This window comes from Schistocerca nitens, chromosome 2 (genome assembly GCF_023898315.1).
Source record: "Schistocerca nitens isolate TAMUIC-IGC-003100 chromosome 2, iqSchNite1.1, whole genome shotgun sequence".
Taxonomy (NCBI): domain Eukaryota; kingdom Metazoa; phylum Arthropoda; class Insecta; order Orthoptera; family Acrididae; genus Schistocerca; species Schistocerca nitens.
In genome coordinates, this window is record NC_064615.1 from 666,393,109 (window position 1) to 666,417,655 (window position 24,547).

The window sequence follows — 24,547 nt, forward strand, 5'->3', positions numbered from 1 at the left end:
CGTGCACCATAATTACTCTACCATGCAAAGATTTGGGGTTACACTCGTCTGGTCTGGTATGAGACATTCCCTGATTGGGGGGAGGGGGGGGTGTCCACATGGGGCCAAACCACACAGTAACCCTGGGTTTGGTGTGGGGCAGCGGTGGGGTGAGTGGACTGCTGTAGTCTGTTGTGGGGTTGTGAACCACTGACGGCTACGACAGGGACGAAGCCTCTCCGTCATTTCTTCTAGGCCCCAGTTCAATATCATACAATACAATACAATGTAGAATATATAGATCATATGTATACTAAGTACTAATGTAATTAGATTAAAGGAAAATTCATTATCAGTTACCATGTATGAAATTAACTTTAAGCTGTTAATTTTTCAATGTTTTGGATGGTAAAATCCATAAAATGTAAACTGTTTCAAAGATTAACAAAGAAATCACTCAATCACAAAAAACTGTATACACCATATACCTAGCACCAAGCTGAACATAGCCCAAAAAGCCTTTGTATATTAGGATGCTCCAGGCTCATACAAGGAATTCCTGTGTTAATGACATATGTTTGGCCTCAGGCTGAACTTTTATTACCCCATGTATAACAAACTGAAAACTTGAACAATGAAAATTTGTAACTGAGCTTGTTCAGTTTGAGATAAGTATTCCTTTTTTTACTTGATGTTTTGGCTTAGAGCATTGAGGTCATGTAATGAAGAAACAACAGCCATGGCAAAGGTTTGATGAAATTCCCTGACTACTAAAATAATGGGAGCAAAAACTATAACTTGGTACTCAATATAATTTAATACGTCTGTAACTTCAGCCATGGCTAAATGTACTCATTCATCTTCAGGGAGTTCCATATTAATTTTAACAGTTTTGACAAACACTTTCTTTTTATTCTAACCATGTTTGACTGCACATTCATTTAAGAACTTCTGGTAATGTGAATAGCTTTTCAGAAAATAGTTGTCTTCTATCTGTATTAATTTTTACACACACTATTTCATTCTGACCAGGGGCACCCATTCTACAACTTTTAAAATGTTAGTAGCTTCTCAGTTAATAGGTCACCATAGATTTTTTAAAATGATTGCAGTTGGGATTTAATTCTAATAGATAAGTGTGTATTACATTTAATGAATAGGAAATGTAAAAGCAACATATCTGTCAGCAAAATGTCTGATTGTTTGCACATGTGAAATTTTCTTTTAACAGTGTTGAAATGAATTTCTTTCAGTCACAGATTAACGTGTTACATACTAACATGAATTTTGCCATTACCATTATAACAGAGTGTGTAGTTCAGCAATGCTTAGAAACATGGAGCTAGTTAGAGAAACATCTGCACCAACCATCAGACAGGAGGCTTGGAATATGGCAAGAGTGATGGAAACTATGATCACTGAATTGTATTACAGTTATTCAAGTTGGGTTGTATAGGGTTTGAAAATCACAAGCCTCTGCCATTACTCTATACTCAAATTACTATCTGTCCACTCATTCACTGAGTCCTGTAGCTCCCAACAAGAAAGATAACTTTCAAGTATGTGGCACATATTGAAATACACATTGACAAATGGTTAGCAAATCAAAGAAAAGTTTTTAAAAGAGCTTTGTCTCAACATGCATAACTCCACTCCTAAACTTGCATGCAATGTCTGTATGAAAATTATTTTTGTGCTGTGTATTGTGATTGTACAGAGCATAGTTCAACTGAAACTTATTTTTATTATCAGTAACAAAAGCCATTAAGGAAGAAATGCACTGGTAAATGAATGTAAGTTGGAGAAATCTCTGTAAACTGTGCACTTGTCTAATTAACATAACATTCTTCTGCTTGATGTGAGATTTAAAACTTTCCTGGCATATATTTTGTTCCACAAAATTTCAGGAGAACTGCTGAATGTTTGTAACTTTCTGCCACAATATTTAGGTCCAGAGTCTTCTGGCCATCTTCAGGTAATACTGGCAAAAATGCACTGAGCTCTGGTATTTAAAGCCCCACCAGCACACTCGTGGTAGATTCACTTGGCGTTGCATGTGCGCTACTTAAGCGCATTCGATTCTGCTATGCCACGTGCCCTCCATGGTGGAAACTCTCTGCATCAATATCAGTTCGATTGTCTTCCCATGGCTCCATCACAGAACTATGCCAGCTACGGAGGACACAAAGTTTTTCAATGATTGGATTCCAAGCCGAATTCAATTGAAAACCGGTGTCTCGATTAATATGAGACTCACTGTCAGACAGTCATATTTCCATGGTTTCATTAATAATAGAACTCCAAAAGTTAGATGTATGGGCCACAATTTTTGTCTCACTGTAATTCATGACATGACCAGTGGAAATACAGTGTTTAGCAATGGCAGACTTACAAGGCTGAAGAAGATGAATATGCCACTGATGTTCTACAATGTGATCCTCCACAATATGCGTCATTTGCCCTACATAAGATTTGCCACATTCACATGGAATCCTGTAAACACCTGCATATTAACATGGATTTTGCAATGTTAGTGGTAGAAGATGACCAGATGCCCTTTCTATCACCACCAATCCCCTCCAACCTTCCCCACCAGGATGGAATTTATGCATCCCATCTGTCTGTGTCATGTGTTATCCAAATGAAAGTTTGAGAACTTTTTCAAATTGTTTATGAACTGTCTAACTGAAGCAGGATGTGGGTACCAGCCCAATATTCACCTAGTTGGGTGTGGGAAACTATCTATAAACCACATTCAGGCTGGCCAGTGTGCCAGCCCTAATCATTAATTTGTCGAGGGGATTTGATGTGGTTCCAGCACACCTCCTCAAATCTCAGAAGGTGCACATTATTGCATGTTTTTCAAACAACTTATAGGAATTCAACCAGGTAAAATTTACAGTGGCAGCTGATATTTTGGGAGGAGTACACCCAGCCATTTTCAAGACACAAACTGCAATGGACAGGCAATATACAGGCAAATTACGTACTGACACTGACTTGTATTTACAGGCTAATAGTTGTCACCATCCTGCTCAGTGTGAAGGGGTGCTTTGTACCTTGGTACACAGGACACATGCCATTTCTGACACTGAGACCTTGCCAGCTGAGCTGTCCCATCTTGAAATTACGTTTCATCACAATGGTTATAGTGAAAAACAGGTTGAATGTCCATTGTGTTATTGACCAACTGTGCATTAGGTGATTGATGATAATACTCAGTCGACACCTAAGTCTACTGTCTTTTTGCCTTATGTAGGAAGCACTTCCAACAAGATCGGTCATATTTTATGGAAAAATGACATGAAATGTGTTTTTTGACCTCCATCTAAAATTAGAGTGTTTTTGGGTTCAGTTAAGGATGATCTTGTTTTGTGTAAGGTGGGTGTATATCACATTCCTTGTAGCTGTGACATGGCATATATTAGACTATCAGGACCGTGGAGGACCAATGTACTGAGCTTAAATGGCACACATGATTACAGCAGCCAAGTAGATCTGCTATTGCCGAGCATTGCTTGGATACGGGTCACCCGATGTTATATCACAATACCGAGATATTGACATGCATGTCCAGCTATTGGGACAGTGTTATTAAGGAGGCAGTTGAGATTAAATTTGCAAGTAACCTTGTAAACGGTGATGGAGGTTTTTGCTTAAACTCTGCCCAGAATCCTGATCTCTCCTTTGTCAAAAAACAGAGGGACAGAGTAAATGTTATCCCAGCTGCTAGTTTGTAGTCTCACTATCAATATCTCTGACTTTGGTCATCTTTGCTGGCACTAATGTTCAGTGTGTGTGTGTTACATTTCCTGAATTACTCTGAGAACTGAAGTTTTAAATTTTCAAGACACATTGCCTCTCTGTTGCAGTTTATGCCTTAAAAATGGCTGGGTGTACTCCCATAGAAATACTGGCGGTCGCTGTAAATATTATAGGGCTGAATTGCCCTAAGTTGTTTGAAGAATCTGCAATAATGTGCTCCTTCTGAGATTTTAAGGAGGTGTGCTAGCACCACATCAACTCCCCTCGGTAAATTAATGATTTGGCGTGCTGGCCAGCCTGAATGTGGTTTTTAGATAGTTTCCCACACCCAACTAGGTGAATATTGGGCTGGTAACCACATCCTCCTTCAGTTAGACAGTTCATAAACAATTTGAAAAAGTTCTCACACTTTCATTTGCATAACACTTGATACAGACAGATGGTGTACATATATTCCATCCTGGTGGGGAAGGGTGGAGGGAATGGGTGGTGATAGAAAGGGCATCTGGTCATCTTCTACCACTAGCATTGTAAAATCCATGTTAATATGCTGACACTGTGGAGGTAAAAAAGGCCAGGAAAAAGAAGAAATACCTCCTCATTTTCACTGTATGTTGAATATGCATGTTTTGTCAGTACTCTAGAACGAACAACTTTAGCTATAATTCTTTTACCACTTGTTTTATTTTATTTTATGCCCTCATGTCAAACTGAAATTAAAATTTTATCCACTCTTTTATGTCTTGAGTAACATTAAATCAGTTTTCTTATTCTAGGAAACTACCCCTTAGTTAGAAAGGGAATTAGTACCAGATATAACAAAAAGTGATAATTGGCATACGAACAGTATAAATACAAGTTAAACAAAACACGCTGACAACAAAAAAACAACATTGTAATGTTTATATAGTATTCACATACCATCCCATTCCATTACAGTTCTATAAGTAACTCTGTAACCAAGGAGAACCCCATTTATGTCAGATATTGGAGGGGAAGACCAAACTACCAAAATGCTCTGTGACGATAAGGCTGTACAGTGGACTTCTGAAGGTGGAGATCCTGGAACTGCAAAGTTTATTCTTCTTAACTGAAAGCACATCCTTATTAATTTAAAAATTAATATATTACTATCAATATGACATATAAATAAGAAGTGAATGATACAACAATCATAATTACTACGGCAATTATACTATTTTCTAAATAATTTTAATTTTCATGAATCAATGATATTGTATAGCTAAAAAATATTTTCTGTATTGCTTGTCAGAATTTTTGAAAAATCATAACTGATACTATTTAACAAGAAAGTAGGTAATGCCTGCAACACTTGTTAGTGTATAAACACAACAACCAATGTGATTTATGGCACTTGCAGCACTAATGCCTGTTCCTGGATAATCAAGTGCTATGTGGGAATGTGACAGAAACAGTGGCTGGATAGGATATGAATGTCATGACAAAGGTTTTTAAGTCCACATTCAAGAGAAATGCACAAACAGTATATGAATGAACATTTGCTATTGGTTCAGATATCATACCGACTATGATTTGGGTATTGAGTTAGCAACAGTGGGAGGGCTGAAAAGTGTGTCAGTTGCAGTCAAATCACAGTCTGAGGTATGTTATGCAGTGACTTTGTTAAATCATAGAAAAATGTGTGAATGCACAATAGTGCAACTGATATTTGGCACACATTTTATTTGAGTGACAATGTCATTTCTACACACAGGGCTGTGAATTGGTTTCATTAGTTTGAAATAAGAAGGCTGATTCCCACAGATGAAAACTAGGACATCTTGCAGCAGCAAATATGTATATGAAAACTTTGATGCTGCACTGGAAGACACCTGCACATCGAATTTTTAACAGATAAGAAGATCCAAAAGACCTGACTGCTGCAGCTCACTAAACTGTGAATCAATATTATGGCTTACTAACCAACCTATTGGGTGCCACATGTATTATGGAAAATCAGAAAAGCAAGCTGCTTGCTGCAGTCACCACTGATGTCTACTGCAGCAGTAACACTGCAGACAGACCAGCAATGCTGCTAGCCAGCTACGCTGTGAAGTCTGGCCGACACAAGAGTGTTTAACAGCAAGTGCCACAGCTGACAACGAACATGTAGGATTGGCCACTGTCCATCAGAAGGCATCAACCGACAGCAGAGGAAGGGAGTGCGATGATCGACAAACTATTTTCTGGTGATCATGTGTGTGCAAATAGTCCGAGAAATATCCTTCCGCCCGGGGCTAGATAAGTCAGCAACTGGCCATTCAGTGGGCAGTTCTTGACTCGGTGAGTACACAGAAGATCGGCCAGTTCCGCGGTGTGCCACCTCGACCATCCTCTCGTCCGCAACAATTATGATATGTTGCTTCTGTCATGTTATGCTATCTACCAGCTGCTAACAGCCATCTTTGATGGGGAATAGTTGTACAGGTATAGAGTCGAAGGGAATTTTGATTTTAGGAATTAGTTGTTATTTGCTTGATCCACAGAAGGGATTATTATTGTTTTGATGGTTCTGAAGAGTGTTTTACTGTTGGTGGTTTATTGTAGTTCCCTTAATAGATAAGTTGGCAAAATGAGTTGGATCTTGCTCTGTAGATTTAGCAGTGGTGATGAGTTTGTTTGAATTCCTGTGTTGCTCTGTTGTTTGTTGTCATGGGTGAAGGTATTCTGGATGTCAATGCACCATTGGCTTGTGTCCTTGAGGTGTTGGGTTGTATGCAACACTTGAATGAACTTCTGTTTCAGTGTCTGCAGGCTTTGACTGGTGTTCTTCTGGAGGTTCGGCGTTGGCCGCTCCTGCCGCTGAACCGTGGATTAATTATGTGGCTCACTTGGAACAATCGTCAACAGCAGCCAGCATCGTGCATTCTTTCTTGCCTGTTTGGGTCCTGACATTTATCGCTTAGTATAGCAGTTGCATCTGGAGGTAGAACCCCATGTCCTCCCTTATGAACAGCTGACCATCAGTTTAGCAGTGTATTTGGATGCCCAGGTCAACGCCACAGTAGCTCACCACAAGTTCTTCAGCTGTCAGAAGCTTCCATCGCAGTCTTACAAGGAATGGATCACTTGCCTTTAAGGGTTCTCCTGGGACTGCTGCTTCTCTTGTGCCAACCCAGGGTATAAGCAGTGGTACAGTTCAGCCCACGTTCACGACATGATTCTGGTCCATGCTCCTGATGATGCCCTTTGAATGGATCTGTTGAAGCTGAAGGATCATTCCTTGGATGCATGTCTGTTGGTCAATTGTGCCCATGAACAGTCTTCCTGTTAATCTGCAGCACTCCATGCCTCACTGCAGGTCTTTGCCGCATGGCCGCCCCATCGTCGCTCAGAGCCACTGTTGCCAGGGCTGCGGCCACACCAATGGCTTGCAGCGGGCGCCCTGCTGCTGCCTCCTCCTCCTCCCAAGCAGGTTATCTGTTCTTGGGCTCAGCACTATCTGAGGTGTTGCTTCCCTGTCGTCAATGCTTTATTACGCACCTGGGCTGTGATTGTCGTTTCCAGTGGGTGGTCTGTTGTGCTTGCAGGATGAAGTGTTATTGGGCTGACATTTGCCACTCCTCTTTGTCAATGGACCTCATGGCATTGGACCCTCTGGACTTGGGCTTAGAGGATTCTGACCAGATGCCGTGCGTTTACTTTTTCCAGATGGTCCTCCCACACACAGTGGGGTCTATCACTCTGATGGTCCAAATCAACAGGACTCATCTCCATTTCCATTTGGTCACAGGGCCCTCGGCTATTATTATTGATGGTGACTCTCACTGCTGCTTGGGTGTTCCAATACTCTGCCCTTTCAAGACCCCCTTGAAGAGCTATAGTAATGACATTATCCGTGTGCAGGGGTGGTTCCTGGCACAGTTGCGATATCTCTCTCAAGGTGTCACCACCTGAGTTTTGGTCCTGGAAGCCCCCACAGCCATTAATCTGTTGGGGATGGATCTTTTCCATTCTCTTGGCCTTGAGATCCATGATTCAGCCTGGCCAGTCCAATCTGTGCCCCCTGATGCTCTTTTACAGGAGCTTTTCGATTTCTTCCCTGACATCTTCTCTGATTCCTCTTCAGGGTGTCCGGTTTCAAGGCACACGTCAAACTACTTCCCTCAGTGGTTCTGAAGTTTCACAAGGCTCATCCCATGCCTTTTGCCCTGTGCGACGTCCTACACAAGGAACTGTGTTGCCTCGAGGAGGCGGGAGTTCTGACACCGGTTCACCTCAGTCGCTGGGCTTCGCCTGTTGTCATCCTCGAAGAACTGGGTGGGTCCCTCCAGGTTTATGGAGATTTTAAGGCCACCGTCAATGCCCAGACTGTCGTTGACTCTTACCCTACCCCAAAGGTCGATGATATTCTGTCCAAGTTGGTGGGTGGAAAGATCTTTGCCAAGATTGATCTTAGGGAAACATACCTCCAGCTATCAGTTGATGCTCCCTCTAAAGAGGTCCTCATCATCAATACTCCCTTTGGGCTCTTCCGGTACAACCACCTGCCCTTTGGGATCACCAGTGCTCCAGTCATCTTTCAATGCTTTCTGGAGTCAGTGAGTAAGGAGGTCCCCAGCCGCACCAATTATTTAGACGACATCTTAGTCACATGGATATCAGCCCCGGACTTAGTGCAGAATCTTCAGTGACTTTTCAAGGTACCGCAGACTTGGCGGTTGTGGTGCAAAAGGGCCAAATGTCAATTTTTTGTGCTCCAAGTGACCTATGGGTGGTGTGGGCAGTCATCCCATGCCACAATACCTCAAGGCATTCAGCGGCTCCTGACACACGCAAACATATCCCACCTCAAATCCATCTTGGGTCAACTCGACCATTAATGGGATTTCATCCCACATGCTGCAGCTCTGGCAGAGTCTCTACATCACCTGCTTTGCATGAATGTTCCCTGGACCTGGTCGTCAGAATGTGATTGGGCATTCCAGCATCTCAGATCTGCTCTTCTTGCTCCACCATGCCTTGTCCCATACGATCCCACCAAGCCTCTTAGTTTGGCTGCTGATGTGTCAGATTATGGGCTGGGGCCTGTGTTAGCTCATATCATTGATGGTTTCGAGCTTTCAGTAGCTTTCACCTTGAAAATCCTGTCACATGCGCAGCACAACTATAGCCACATCAAGAAGGAGGCCTTAGCCATTGTATTTGGATTCAAGAACTTCCACTACTTCATCTACAGCTGCCGGTTCTTGATCTACATGGACCACAAGTCTTTGGTCTCTGTGTTCTGTGCCAGGTCTGCCATCCCTACCCAGACCACTTGCCGCCTGCAGTGCTGGGTGTTGTTCCTTGCAGGATACACCTATGACATCCATTACTGGACCACAGCTCTCCATGCCAACTCTAATCTTCTTTCTCAACTTCCTATGGGAGTGGATTCTTACTTCAAAGGTGATCAGGTTGCTTGTTTTCATTTGGATGATGTGGACTCCTCAATCATCACCCTACTGCCACTGAAGGCCTGGCTTGTTGCACAGCACACGGCCTCCTTCAACTCGAGTGGCCCTCCAACTGTCATCAGGTGTTGGACCCGGAGGTTCACGTGGACTGGCCTCACCACGATGACCTTTCCATCCATGATGGGGATCTTAGTCTCTTAGGGGACACTGATCATTTGCATGTCATGACACCATCCTCCCTCTGTCAGTGGATCCTCGTGCACCTACAGAGTTGCCTCACCTGCCAACATGTCTATTGGTGGGGAATGGACAGTAACATCACCTGCATGGTGGGTTCCTGCTCCTCCTGTCAGCGTCCTTGGCCTCCGACTGCCACCCTGTGGTCCTAGCTCCATCTGGATTATTTTGCGGGTCCATTCCTTTGGTCCTTTCTTTCTTTCTTTTTTTCTTCCTACAGCTCCCTCTAGTACCATGGAAGTCATTCCCATATGTCTTAACAGATGTCCTATCATCCTGTCCCTTCTCCTTATCAGTGTTTTCCATATATTCCTTTCCTCTCCATTTCTGCGCAGAACTTCCTCATTCCTTACCTTATCAGTCAACCTAATTTTCAACATTTGTCTGCAACACCGCATCTCAAATGCATCGGTTCTCTTCCATTCTGGCTTCCCACAGTCCATGTTTCACTAACATACAATGCTGTACTCCAGACATACAGTCTCAGAAATTTCTTCCTCAAATTAAGGCTGATATTTGATATTAATAGACTTCTATTGCTTAGGAATGCTCTTTTTGCCAGTCCTTGTCTGCTTTTGATGTCCTCCTTGCTCCATCCATCATCCATTTTACTGCCTAGGTAGCAGAATTCCTTAACTTCATCTACTTCGTGACCATCAATCCTGATGCTAAGTTTCTTGCTGTTCTAATTTTTACTACTTCTCATTTCCTTCATCTTAGTTTGATTTACTCTCAATCCATACTCTGTACTCATTAGACTGTTCATTCAGTTCAGCAGATCATGTAATTCTTCTTCACTTTCACTCAGGGTAGTGAATCATAACATTGATATTCTTTCACCTTGAATTTTAATCCCACTCCTGAACTTTTCTTTTATTTCTATCATTGCTTCCTCGATGTACAGATTGAACAGTAGGGGCAAAAGGCTACATCCTTGACTTACACCCTTTTTAATACAAGCACTTCATTCTTGGTCATCCACTCTTATTATTCTGTCTTGGCTTTTGTACATATTGTATATGACCCATCTCTCCCTATAGCTTACCCCTACATTTCTCAGAATTTCGAACATCTTGCACCATTTTACATTGTCGAACACTTTTTACAGATCAACAAATATGATGAACGAGTCTTGATTTTTCTTTAGTCTTGCTTCCATTATTAACTGCAATGTCAGAATTGCCTCTCTCATGCCTTTACCTTTCCTAAAGCCAAACTGATCATCATCTAGCACATCCTCAGTTTTCTTTTCCATTCTTCTGTATATTATTCTTGTCAGCAGCTTGGATGCATGAGCTGTTATGCTGATTGTGCAGTAATTCTTGCACTTGTCAGCTCTTGCTGTCTTTGAAATTGTGTGGATGATGCTTTTCGAAAGTCAGATGGTATGTCGCCACAGTCATACATTCTACACACCAACGTGAATAGTCATTTTGTTGCCACTTCCCCAATGATTTTAGAAATTCTGGTGGAATGTTATATATCCCTACTGATTTATTTGCTCTTAAGTCCACTCTATCCTCTGCATTTAACAGTGGAATTCCTGTAGCACTCTTAATGTCATCATCCTCACTTTTAATGTCACCAAAGGTTGTTTTGACTTTCCTGTATGCTGAGTCTGTCTTTCCAACAACCATTTCTTTTACGATGTCATCACATTTTTCCTGCATCCATTTCATCTTAGTTTTCCTGCACTTCCTATTTATTTAATTCCTCAGTCACTTGTATTTCTCTATTTCTAAGTTTCTCGGAACATTTTTTACTTTCTCCTTTCATCAATCAATTGAAGTATTTCTTCTGTTAGCCATGGTTTCTTTGCAGTTACCTTCTTTGTACCTATGTTTTCCTTCCCAAATTCTGTGATGGCCCTTTTTAGAGATTTCCTTTGCTCTTCAATTGTATTGCCTACTGAACCATTCCTTATTGCTGTATCTATAGCCTTAGAGAACTTCAAGCGTATCTTGTCATTCCTTAATACTCCCGCATCCCACTTCTTTGCATATTGATTCTTCCTGACTAATGTCTTAAACTCCAGCCTACTCTTCATCACTACTATATTGTAATTTGAGTCTATGTCTGCTCCTGGGTACACCTTACAATCCAGTATCTGATTTCAGAATCTCCATCTGACCATGATGTAGTCTAACTGAAATCTTCCCGTATCAACCAGCCTTTTCCAAGTATACCTCCTCCTATTGTGATTCTTGAAGAGAGTATCTTTATTACTAGCTGAAACTTTCTACAGAACTCAATTAGTCTTTCTCCTCTCTCATTTCCTTTCCCAAGCCCATATTCTCCTGTAACCTTTTCTTCTACACCTTTCCCTACAACCGTATTCCAGTCTCCCATGAATATTAGATTTTCATATCCGTTTACAAACTGTATTACCCTTTCAATATCATCATACACTTTCTCTATCTCTTCACCTTCAGCTTGCAAGATAGGCATGTATACCTAAACTATCGTTGTCAGTGTTGGTTTGCTGCTGATTCTGATAAGAACAACCCTATTACTGAATTGTTCACAGTAACACACTCTTTGCCCTTCATAATGAATCCTACTCCCATTGTACCTTTTTCTGTTGCTGTTGATATTACTCTATACTCATCTGACCAGGAATCCTTGTCTTCTTTCCACTTCACTTCACAGACCCCTACCATATCTAGATTGAGCCTTTTCATTTTCCTTTTCTGATTTTCTAGATTCCCAACCGCATTCAAGCTTCTGACATTACACACCCAAACTCATAGAATGTTATCCTTCCATTAATTATTCAATCTTTTTCTCATGGTAACCTCCCCCTTGGCAGTCCCCTCCTGGAGATCCGAATGGGTGGACTATTCTGGAATCTTTTGCCAATGGAGAGATCATCATGAAACTTCTTCAATTACAGGCCACATGTCCTGTGGATACATGTTATGTGTCTTTAATGCAGTGGTTCCCATTGCCTTCGGCATTCTCATGCCACTGACTATTGCTAATTCTTCCGCCTTTAGGGGTAGTTTCCCACCCCAAGGACAAGAGAGTGCCCTGAACCTCTGTCGCTCCTCCGCCCTCTTTGACAAGGCGATTGGCGGAATGAGGGATGACTTCTTATGCCAGAAGTCTTTGGCCACCAATGCTGATTATTAATCAAAATTTAAGCAGTGGTGGGATCCGAATTCGGGACCAAAGACGTTTTGATTATGAATCAAAGACACTAGTCCTAGGCCGCGGGTACTACTGACTCATTTTGGTGGACACCAGCAGTGGTTTCCCATACATTGCATGCATGTTCTCAATGACTACTGCTCACTCCATTCAAGCCCTCTCTCATATTTTCATCTTTGAGGGTCTACCGGAGGCAATTGTGAAGGACAAGAGCCCGCAGTTCACATTGAAAGATTTTATTTCCTTCTGTGCTACATTGGGCATCCAGCTGCTCCGTATGGTGCCGTTCCATCCCACATCCAATGGGTTGATTGAAAGGTTTGTTCACACACTTAAATTGCAGAGACCAAACTGTGTCAACATCACTCCCAGGCAGCTGCCTCAACCTCTTCCTGTTTACTTATCATTCTTCTGGTCACGATGGGTTCTCTCCAGCAGAGAAGCTGCACAGCCGCCCTCACCGTACGCCCTTGTCACCACTGTTTCCTGCTTACCCTTGTCTGGCTGTTCCAGTATCGACGTGACTGCATTTCTCTCTGCAGGATCCAGTCTAGGCATTGGGTTTTCCCAAGTGCTGCCCCTGCCCCACCAAGGTCTCCAAGCTCGTCAACCGTATGATGGCAACTGTCATCCTTGACAATGGTTGCCTCTGTCAGAAGCACATTGGCCAGCTACGGCTCTGTCGTGGGTCGGGCCTGGTGCTCTCATTTTCTCTGGTACCACGCCTTTGGTCTGAGGTCTTTCAGGAGGCTGGGGGCTCATTGGACAGCCCTTTGCAGCCACCGCCATCACAGCTGCTGCCGTTGCAGCCATCGCCATTACAGCTGCTGCCATCGCAGTTGCAGCTGCTGATGTTCCCGCTGTCGCAGCCACCAACGCCAGCTTTCACAGAATCCCCGTGGACAGGTCTCTCACCTATGGATGTCAATGAGGCTCCCCCCACCACCAGCACCTCCACTGCCAACCGTCGTCTCATTCCACCAGTGGAACCTGGAACCGACGTCAAGATGTGCATTCGCCTCGCCCCTGGTAGTGATGGGGAGATGGACTGCTCCAGTCACCACAGATGCCTACTGCAGCAGCAACACCCCAGACAGACCAGTGATGCAAGTTGCTGGCTCCGCTGCGAAGTCTGTCTGACACAAGTGTGTTTACCAGCAAGTACCACAGTTGATAACAAACACGTAGGTGCAGCCACCGTCCATCAGAAGGCACCAACCAACAGCAGAGGAAGGGGTGTGATGATCAATGAACTATTTCCTGGCAATCACAAGTATGCAAATAGTCCCAGAAATATTCTTCCACCTGGGGCTAGATAAGCCGGCACCTGATCGTTCAGTGAGCAGTTCTTGACTCGCTGAATGCAGGGACGATTGGCCAGTTCCACAGTATCCCACCTCGACCATCCTCTCTTCCGCAAAAATTATGGTATGTCGCTTCTGTGTGTTATGCTATCTACCAGCTGCTAACAGCTGACTTTGATGTGAAACGGTTGTATGGTTATAGAGTCAAAGGGTACTTTGATTGTAGGAATTAGTTGTTATTTGCTTGATCCGCAGAAGGGATCCTTATTGTTTTGTTGGTTTTGAAGAGTGTTTTACTGTTTGTTGGTGGCTTTTTGTAGTTTCCTTAATAAGTAAATTAGCAAAATGTGTTGGTTCTTGTTCTGTAGATTCAGCACTGATGATTCTTGCTTGGAAAATTCAATAGCCTACATCTAAATGTTGAATGACTGTCTCCAAGAAAAGAGTACTATGACCTTTCATAAGTTGAAAAAAAGAGTACTATGATCTTTCATAAGTTGTTCCAAAGAACAGAAAATCAAGGCAGTGTTCATCAGGAGTGTTTAAAATGCACTGATAAGTTATTTATTACTTTGAACATAATATACTCATCTAAAAACTCCCAGTGATGAAAGTAATCATTACAGTAGGACAGTGATACCTTTTGTGTTCAGCAAGTATCAGAAATGATCATGTACCACTTTTTATGAAACTGAATGTAACAGCACTTGACACCTGTTCACTCTCACTACCAGAATGGTACCCACTCACAGAAAACTGTTGGTCATGCTATGAGAATTGTAATCAAAACAGATGAGGTTCATATCCAAAACCAGTCATCATAATTTAGTTTTCACATGGTTTCCCTAAATCATTTCGAGAGAATGATGAAACCATTTTTTGAGGTGGTCATAAATATTTTACAAGGGGCAGTTAAATGAAAACAAGACAGATGGAAAAAAGTAAGTACTGGTTATTATTTCAAAAGTAATTTCCATAACTGTTAATACATTTATCCCACTGTGAGACAAGATGGTCAGTGCCGTCATTGAAAAATGTTTGTAGTTGTCTGTGGGATCATGTTTGTGCTGAGGCATGCATCTCTCCATCCAAAGCAAATCAATGGCCACAAATGCCTTTCTTGAAAGCTCCAGGCATAAATAAATCATATGGGGAGAGGCCAGGATTATATGGAGGATGTGTAAGAGCTTTCTGACAAAATTTCTGCAGCGTACTAAAAGGAGTCTTGTAAAGATGTGAGCAGACCCCCATGTTGCCAAGGTTGTTTTGACATTTGTGGCCTTTGATTTGCTTCAGTCAAAGATGTGCACACTTGTGTAGAGTTACAGTTCCATAGGCAACCACAGACATAATGAGATTTTTACTCTGCAGCAGAGTGTGCACTGATATGAAACTTCCTGGCAGATTAAAACTGTGTGCCCGACCGAGACTCGAACTGGTAGAGCACTTGCCTGCGAAAGGCAAAGGTCCCGAGTTCGAGTCTCGGTTGGGCACACAGTTTTAATCTGCCAGGAAGTTTCAACCACAGACATGTTTCCATGAAGGTGCTGATCATCTTGTCTCACAGTGGGATAAATGTATTAACAGTTATGGTGATTACTTTTGAAATAATCAACAATTTACTTAATTTTTTCCATCTGTCTCGTTTTCATTTGATTATTTGAGTGCCCTTTATATTTCCACATCTCTCTCCAAATAAGCAAATGTATCATCTGTAAGAGGACACTTCAGATAGGCTGCTATATTCAAACCTTATATTTTTTATCCTGGCATTCTTCATGCTTTTCATAATTAGAGGGATAACATAGCAATGAACAGTTTCTGCTGTGGCGTACTTGATGGTTTGTGTCTCATTTTCAACAGCAGACATACATCCAAACAGCTGTTAATAGTAATTGTATGGTCAAAGTACAGTAGATGTAGCACATATAGTATCAAGGGAGTTTTCTAAAGATAACAATTTAGATCACAAAGCGGAAGTTTGTAACCATAAGCTGATTTTAGGATATTAGCAACATACTTTTTTTTATCACAGTAGCAATGCATTCTTCCACCTTCATAACTGTCAAAGTAAAGCTGGTTATATACAGACAACAAATAGACTGTCAGTTATTAACAATAAAGCTAAGTCTCTGCTTTCTTAAGAACATCACATTCAATGCGTATCAGAAGACAATAAAGGGATGTGTCGAAGGATAACAGCATGTCAAATAAGTAGTATACATGATATTGTGCACTGGTAATGACTGTCTTGGACTAAAGAACAGTGTAGACTTCTATACGAAATATCTGGAAATGCAAAATAATTTTGCTTTTCATAGTGAATACAAATCCTTTGCCACATTGAGCTTTATGGAATTATTACTTTTGAAATGAGTTCAACAATGACATATTGAGAAATGGTCAAAGAACAGAGGGTCTCATGTATTCTGTTAAAATAATGAACTCAAGGCACAGGAGTTAGCAAATGAAGAAAAGGGTGACAAAGCAGTCATTCTGAAGCAGAAACAATATCCTCCTTTTTGGAAGAATTTTCTGCATGCACCTCTGAAAAATAGGCCTTTTCAAGCTCAGTAGGATGTGACACTTGTCAAAGTATTACTAACCGTCCTTAGGTGCCAAGGTTGCTGAAGTGAGGAAATATACTGATGCAGCTGGTCTGAATTCTGGTGGTGTAAGAAAGGCATATAATTAAGTTTGTCTGACAATGGGAGAGTTTCTGATCATCAGCCAGTATTACAGTGCTATAAATAAAGTTCATAGAGTCACTGCAAAATGTCTTATGGTTGGGAAACACAGTAAACTGTTAATGGAATAATGGTGTTAAGTTAACCAGTCCACTGGTCTCATTTGAAATTGGGAGGAGAGGGGTACTAAATTTTATTCTTTCTATTCCTTTAATTCTGTGAACATCTGAACAACTAAACCAAGCATTATGTTAGCAAGCACTCAACACTGTCGCTCAAACAATACCATCTGCAAATGGATAACTTCTAATATCTAGCAAGTTATTCACGTGCATATTATTCAGTCAAGTTAGTTATTATAGACTTTTAAGTTTTGAGTTAGTAATTTGTCATTCTTTTAAAGCCAGCATGCTTGAGAGATTAAAAAATTCCAGGCACAGACCTAATAAAACATTTTGCATCAAAATTCTAGTGTCTATTGCAAGAACTTCAGAAATAAACCAAGAAGAGGGATTCAAATATTAGGTTTCAGTTCTAAATTCACTGATTTCACTGGAGTAAATGACATATTGGCAACATGTTTAGATAATATTTCAACCAATTATGCTTATAACGAGGCAAATAAGTGTTGTTTAGATTTAGGATTTTCTGATCATTGCTCTGTTTATGGAGTTACTAAAAACAATAGAAACTTGAACCAAAAAAACCTACACCAAATGTCAGTTCAGCAAATAAAATATTAACTTATTCCATCGTAGATTAAATAATGTGGAGGGGGCTGTAGATCACTGTGCTTCATGTTCTCAAAATTTTGCTTCTTTCTTGGAAAACTTCCTACATGCTTTTAATGAACTTTCCCTCTTACTGTACATCATAAAAAGTAGGAAATAAGGTAGAGTGGATTACTGAAGGATTAAAAATCTCTAATGCAAGAAAAAGACAGCTACACAGGGAACTAAAACATAACAGGAGTCCTGATTTTGTTACCTATGTAAAAAAAAATTACAATAATATTTTTCAAAAGGCTGTAAAAGCAGCAAAAGAACTGGAAAATAGTAATTTTATTTTGGATAATGAAGACAAATCAAAGGCATTGTGGCAAGTGATCAAATCTGAAACAAGTGCCACAGTTAGATGCCATGATATTTCTGAAATCAAGATAGAGGATAAAAATATTGTAAATTCTGCTCAGATTTATGAATTATTTAATGAATTCTTTCTACATGTAAACAGATCAAACATCAATGTAGAAGATTAACTAGATAAGGTAAATTTCTTCAACAGTGAGCAATTTGAAGGTGAACTTTTCAGTATATTTACCAAAAGTAATATAAAAGATATAGAAAATGTGATACTATCATTAAAAAGTTAAACATCTGCACGGTGGGATGAGATACCAACACAAGTGTTAAAAACATCACTAAAATAACCACACAGCCACTATCTACAATAATTAAGAAGGTTATTTTCCAGACACTCTGAAGTACACAGTAATATTCAAGAAAGGCACGAAGCAATGGCCGCTATCGACAAGGGATCTCAAGTTGATTCCGTATTTCTAGATTTCCGGAAAGCTTTTGACACCATTCCTCACAAGCAACTTCTAATCAAGCTGCGGGCCTGTGGGGTATTGTCTCAGTTGTGCGACTGGATTTGTGATTTCCTGTCAGGAAGGTCGCAGTTTGTAGTAATAGACGGCAACTCATCAAGTAAAACTGAAGTGATATCAGGTGTTCCCCAGGGAAGTGTCTGGGGACCTCTGCTGTTCATGATCTATATAAATGACCTGAGTGACATTCTGAGCAGTTCTCTTAGGTTGTTCGCAGATGATGCTGTAATTTACTGTCTAGTAAGGTCATCCGAAGACCAGTATCAGTTGCAAAGCGGTTTAGAAAAGATTGCTGTATGGTGTGGCAGGTGGCAGTTGACGCTAAATAACGAAAAGTGTGAGGTGATCCACATGAGAAATCCGTTGGAATTCGATTACTCGATAAATATTACAATTCTCAAGGCTGTCAATTCAACTAAGTACCTGGGTGTAAAAATTACGAACAACTTCAGTTGGAAAGACCACATAGATAATATTGTGGGGAAGGCAAGCCAAAGGTTGCATTTCATTGGCAGGACACTTAGAAGATGCAACAAGTCCACTAAAGAGACAGTTTACACTACACTCGTTCGTCCTCTGTTAGAATATTGCTGCGCGGTGTGGGATTGATGGAGGAAATCGAAAGGGTGCAAAAAAGGGCAGCTCGTTTTGTATTATCATGTAATAGGGGAGAGAGTGTGGCAGATACGATACGCGAGTCGGGATGGAAGTCATTAAAGCAAAGAAGTTTTTCATCGCGGCGAGATCTATTTACGAAATTTTAGTCACCAACTTTCTCTTCCGAATGCGAAAATATTTTGTTGAGCCCAACCTACATAGGTAGGAATGATCATCAAAATAAAATAAGAGAAATCAGAGCTCGAACAGAAAGGTTTAGGTGTTCGTTTTTCCCATGCGCTGTTTGGGAGTGGAATAGTAGGCAGATAGTATGATTGTGGTTCGATGAACCCTCTGCCAAGCACTTAAATGTGAATTGCAGAGTAATCATGTAGATGTAGATGCAGATGAAAAGAACCTATGGGAAACTATCACCCAATCTCTCTTCTTCCATCACTATAAAATATATTTGAAAAGGTAGTCAGCATACAAATTCAAAATTTGAAAAATTTAAAATCATCTCAAAAAATCAGTATGGACTTCAAAAAGACAAAAACTCAGGTTTTGCTATGAAGCATTTTGTAGGCAGAATTAGCTCCTCTCTAGACAACTCACTGTATTGCCACAGGAATGTTTTGTGACCTTTGATAATGTGAACCATTTCCTGCTACTCTGTAATCTGGAAAAGTATGGAATTAGGGACGTGGTATTACAATGGTTTAAAAAGTCCTATCTAACCAACCGAAGACAAAGAGTGGTTACATCATCTGAGAGAGGGACTTATACTTCAAAATGGAAAATCATTTCACATGGAGTACTCCAAGGTTATGTCTTAGGTTCCATTCTGTTTCTGTTTTACATAAATGATCTACCACTTAATACAGAATGTCACTTAGTTTATTTACACATGAAATATCTGTAATCATTGCAAGTAACAGTACTGACCAAATTCCTCAAACTGTGTTAAACATTTTAGAAAAAATTAGATAGTACCTGGTTTGGTTTAAACAGGTTAAAATTAGACATGGAAAAGACTCAGTCAATGCAGTTTAGAATAAAACAAGTGAAATTAAATGATATTCAGGTCAGTCACAGAAACCAGGATTTGCATGAAGCTAGCAGTGTGAAATTCCCAGGAATGCCGCTAGATAAAAATATATCATGGAGCTCACATGTACAGTACCTTGCAAATAAATTAAATAGCCTGGAATTTACAAAGACGATATTGTACAATGCTACCAGTATGGGCATAAGAAAAGTAGTATATCACAGCTGCTTTGAGTCAGTAATAAGCTATGGAGTTGTACTTAGGAGTAACACAAACCATGTGTCGAATATTAAAACTTCAGGAAACCTTCATTAGAAATATGCACAATGTAAGGCGAGGAAAATCAAGTCACCCACACCTAAAAAATCTAAGTATGTTAAATGTTCTCTCACTATGCATCTATGAGATGATTATCTTTATACACAGTAAACCTGATTTATTTGTAGCAGATCAATTTCAGCATGATTACAACACCAGAAATCAAAATAATTTTATGCTGCCCAACCATGGCTTAAAATTTTATGCTCAAACTCCACTTTATATGGGTACAAAAATTTATTTAGAAGTGAAAGGAAGAGAAGTGTTCAGCATTAATTTAGTAAACACTGAAAAAAACATTATGTGAGAAACTAGTGTAGAATTGTTTCTATTAAGCAGAATTCATGAATGACAACCTGAAAATTTGAGCAGGAAGGAGCAAGTACTTAGGACTGTTGATTTTTAAAAGTTTGTTACTTCCAAAGAAAAAATATGAATTGCTTAATTAATTAATTTTCCAGTACAGTATATTATATTACTGATATTATAAGGAAAATTGTAAGCTAGTTTTTGTTTTTGGATGAGACTCTACACAAGTCAATGACTTGAAATTGTATGTTATGACACAATACTCTTCTAGCTATCTACCAACTGGTATAGTGTGTGAATCCTGTCATGCAAAAAGATTACATTTAAATAAGCCATTCTGAAACTCTCATTTGCTCTTTTTGTCTATAATATCTACTACATAGTAAAGAGTTTGCAATAAATAGAGTCATAAAATGTAGTAATTTAGTTTTACACATTTTCTGTTTCTTTTCTAACCTGCAGTTATTATGTTCTCTTTCTGTCAATTAATCACTCAGAGAAAGGTCACGCAATATTCAAAATTAAATAAATAATAGATTATTCTTTTAATGCCTTACCATCCTCATCTGTCATTGCTAAAACTTCTTCACTCCTTGGTCCGGCACCTGCCCTGTTGTATGCCTGCACCAGTACACTGTATTCTGTAAACTTACGAAGTCCAGACAGTATGTTCCTTAATTCCATGCCAGGAATTACTTCATATGTTTTGTAGTGGAATGGCTCTGATGAATTTGCTGCTCTGTATCCAATGTAATACCCCATTATTTCACCATGATGAAGATGTTCTTCTGGAGGCTGCAACAAGATTGATTTAAGAAAAACTACTATAGGTAGTCTGTAGGTAAGAAATAAAATAATTTCACACACATTCTAATTGACTTATGTCTTGCCCTGGCACATAATGTGCAACACTAAGTGCAAAAAAGGGACTGCTTTGCTAAGTGATTCAGTGTATCTATTTTTATGAGATTTTATAAACTTCAGCTCTACATCCACATTTTGTATGGTAGTATCCAATGATTATCTTTTATGTGCATGTAAAGACATCTGATTACTTTAAATAATGAATTGTCACCATTTGCAATATCTTTCATACAGGGTGATTTAGCTGTACTTAATACTGTCCGTTTAAGCAACACAGAAAAAATGAGCAGGAACTTTTTGTAGAAAATTTAATGTAGTTAAATTTTGTACTGCGATGTGGTTTTCAAGTTATTAAAAAAAAATGAATAAAAGTGTCCTTCGCATACACCCCCACCACATACTCATCCCTCTCCAGTAAGTATGTTGTTCATAGCACTCCCTCCTAGAACTGTGTAAAAATTTCCAACTACATGAACTATTCCCAATATTTGATAATCTTTGGTGTCTATTGATTGGGCTATTATCCCAATAGTATAATTAGTTGTTTTGTTAGTATTATTAATATTACCATTCCTGTAAGGGTTACTGCTTTTGTAAACATCATGCTAAAACTAATTACATTGACAATTTGATCCAAAATTCATCCTTACAAGCATAGTAGTTTCATAGTCTAAGGCTTTACAAGTACAATGATGTAACTGTTTATTTAAAGCTGCTAAAGTTGACAAAACTGTTGTGTAAAATTTACACAAACATCAATTTTACAATTTGTAAGGCCTGGCTAAGCTGATGTCATAATAAGGTCAGCCAGTGAAGGCCAGAAAATGTCAAATGTGGGAAATAATTTGATCTGTCACAAATATTTGTACAGTAGTAGGAGGGAGTGCAATGAACAACATACTTCTGTAGAAATCCTGAACAACTGTGGTTGAATTTGGGAGTGGGGGTGTGGCTGAACATCCGTTTGGTATGGTTTACTAGAATAACTCTAAAACTGTGGTCTCTAGGAAAAATTTAACTACATTAAATTTCCTACAAAAAGATCCTGTTCCATTTTTTTCTGCAGTAGTAACAGTTTCCACATAGTAAGTGAAAGAGTATCAAAATCTCACCTGTGGGCTGCACAAAATGCCAGTGGTAGGGGCAGCCGTATGTTCTAGACAATCACACAAAAAATACCACCTTCTCATTTGCACCAATATTGGTATAAGGGTACATTATCAAGACATCACAAGAACTGACAAATTCAAAGAAAAATTGTGTCTCTAATCAACAATACCACATGACAGCTGTTCAAGAGTGGTTCAACACATTCATAAATAGTTTTCAGAAACAGTCCTAGCATTGCTGTATGTTTACTTTCTGTTTATTTCATCTGACTGTATAGACATTTATACTATCTTATTTGTAACTATCAAAGGACTCAAAAGCTACTCACCTTCCAGGTAACAAGGAGTGTTTCTGAGTTCCTAGCCTGCACCTGGATATCACGTGGTGGTCCACCAGGAACTTCTTCTGTAGTTGTTATGGTGATTATGCTACTACCATTTGACACACCAAGTGAATTTCTAGCCAGTACACGTATGTGATATGTATGAGCAGGGAGCAGATCATTAATACTGGCACTTGTCTGTTCTCCATCCACTATGATTTGCTGCACATTCTTTTGCCATGAAGATGCTATTAAATATCAAGTTTCAAGCATTATTCTATTATACTCTGCTACATAGTAATTTATTTTATTTGTAAAAATAAACAATTATGAAACATGTACATAAAAAACTGCAACTGATTGTGGTCCAATTCACAATGATGTGTTTAGTTTGACAAATATCAATCTTTTGACTGACTTCGGATTTTGCTCTATTTTTTCCTGTCCTTTTCTAACATCTGCACAAGTAACATATCCATTCTCCTTGATAATCTCCGCTACACACACCACTCTTGCACATACCCTTGGTATCAAGCCTGTTCCCTATCTCCCCTTCTTTCAGTTTGACATTAACTCATTGATAACCAGCTGAAGCACAGCTTGAGTCATGACACTCCTTCAAAACAACTGCACCAAAGTATAGGTTGAGCCATAGCACAGTGAAACATAGAAGCCAGTTTTTGATCAGAAATGAAACAGGATTCATATCAGAACAATATATGAATGTGTGAGGGCACAAAATTTTTGTTGAATTAAATTTGGGACTTTTTACATAAACATCACAGGTGCAACATTCTCTGTACCTTTGTTGTCTATAAATGAGCAAGGGAATTTGTAATTAATAATGGTTATGAGGTTTAAATACTGCACAAGATAATCATTTTTCATGTGTGTGATATTTTGTGTTAATTCAGATATTTGTTTTGTATTGTATTATTTGTTTGTGGCACTCCTCAGGCGGCATGCAGCAGGTGGAGTTCATCAGCAGATGCCCTTACATTCACATCAAGTGTGGTTCAGGGCTACCAACACCTCACTGACAGCCTAAGGGGAAACTTGGTATAAAAAATGGAGAGACTTACCAGTGAAGATATGAGATAATACTGGATAACACCAATATTTTAAAAAAAAATGTATAATTTGAATTTTGTAAAGTAAGTCTCCACTCTAAACAGTTCCATGTAGTTGAATCCATAAGAAATATCCACGGTTTGAACTAGTTGAAAGTTATTTCAAGAGTAGAGCTGGAGACTGATTATTAAGTAACATTTTTTGAAGAAACATACATAAACAATTTTCATAGTTTTGCCACCCAGAATGCTCTCAATACCTACAGCTGCTTCCTGTCTGGCATTGCCTGCTATTTCAGTTTCTGCAATTACTTTGAAAGAAATGCTAGCAAATGAGTAGCAGGAAATAGCACAATTGGGAGCTTGCACAGTCATGAGCTATATAAGTATACTTCCTAGATTTCCTAAAAATATAACATGCTTGTTGTGTTAGCAGAAAATTTTGGATGCTATAGAAAAGGAATTGAATGTGCTTTCACCTCCAACACAGATACAGCAGGCTCCTCAAAAGAAATGAACTAATGCAACCTACTCCTCTTTATTTTGTACTTTTTTCTGCCTACTTGATCTCTAACACATTTTTGTAGCATTAAATCCAAAACTGTATTCATTTTATTCCATTCCTTAACTGCCATGCAGTACTATGAGCCAAATGTGCAGTGTCAGAAGTTTCTTGCACTGTCATTGGCTAGTGACATATTTTTGACTAGTGACCATCTTGTTCTCTGCACCCTCATCTGACATGGATAATTTTGTTC

The 24,547-nt window shown here is 39.6% G+C and overlaps 1 protein-coding gene across 1 annotated transcript in view; it reads right to left on the bottom strand.

Moving 5' to 3' along the window:
- The window catches only part of LOC126235233 (Down syndrome cell adhesion molecule-like protein Dscam2), a 263,828-nt gene that overhangs the window by 148,826 nt on the left and 90,455 nt on the right, over positions 1 to 24,547 (bottom strand). Inside the window, exons 8-10 of the mRNA XM_049943965.1 lie at positions 22,726 to 22,967; positions 20,981 to 21,218; positions 4,666 to 4,812 (exon numbers count right to left, since the gene is read on the bottom strand). Coding sequence (XP_049799922.1) covers positions 4,666 to 4,812; positions 20,981 to 21,218; positions 22,726 to 22,967 — 627 coding nt within the window. The remainder of the gene's footprint in view (positions 1 to 4,665; positions 4,813 to 20,980; positions 21,219 to 22,725; positions 22,968 to 24,547) is intronic.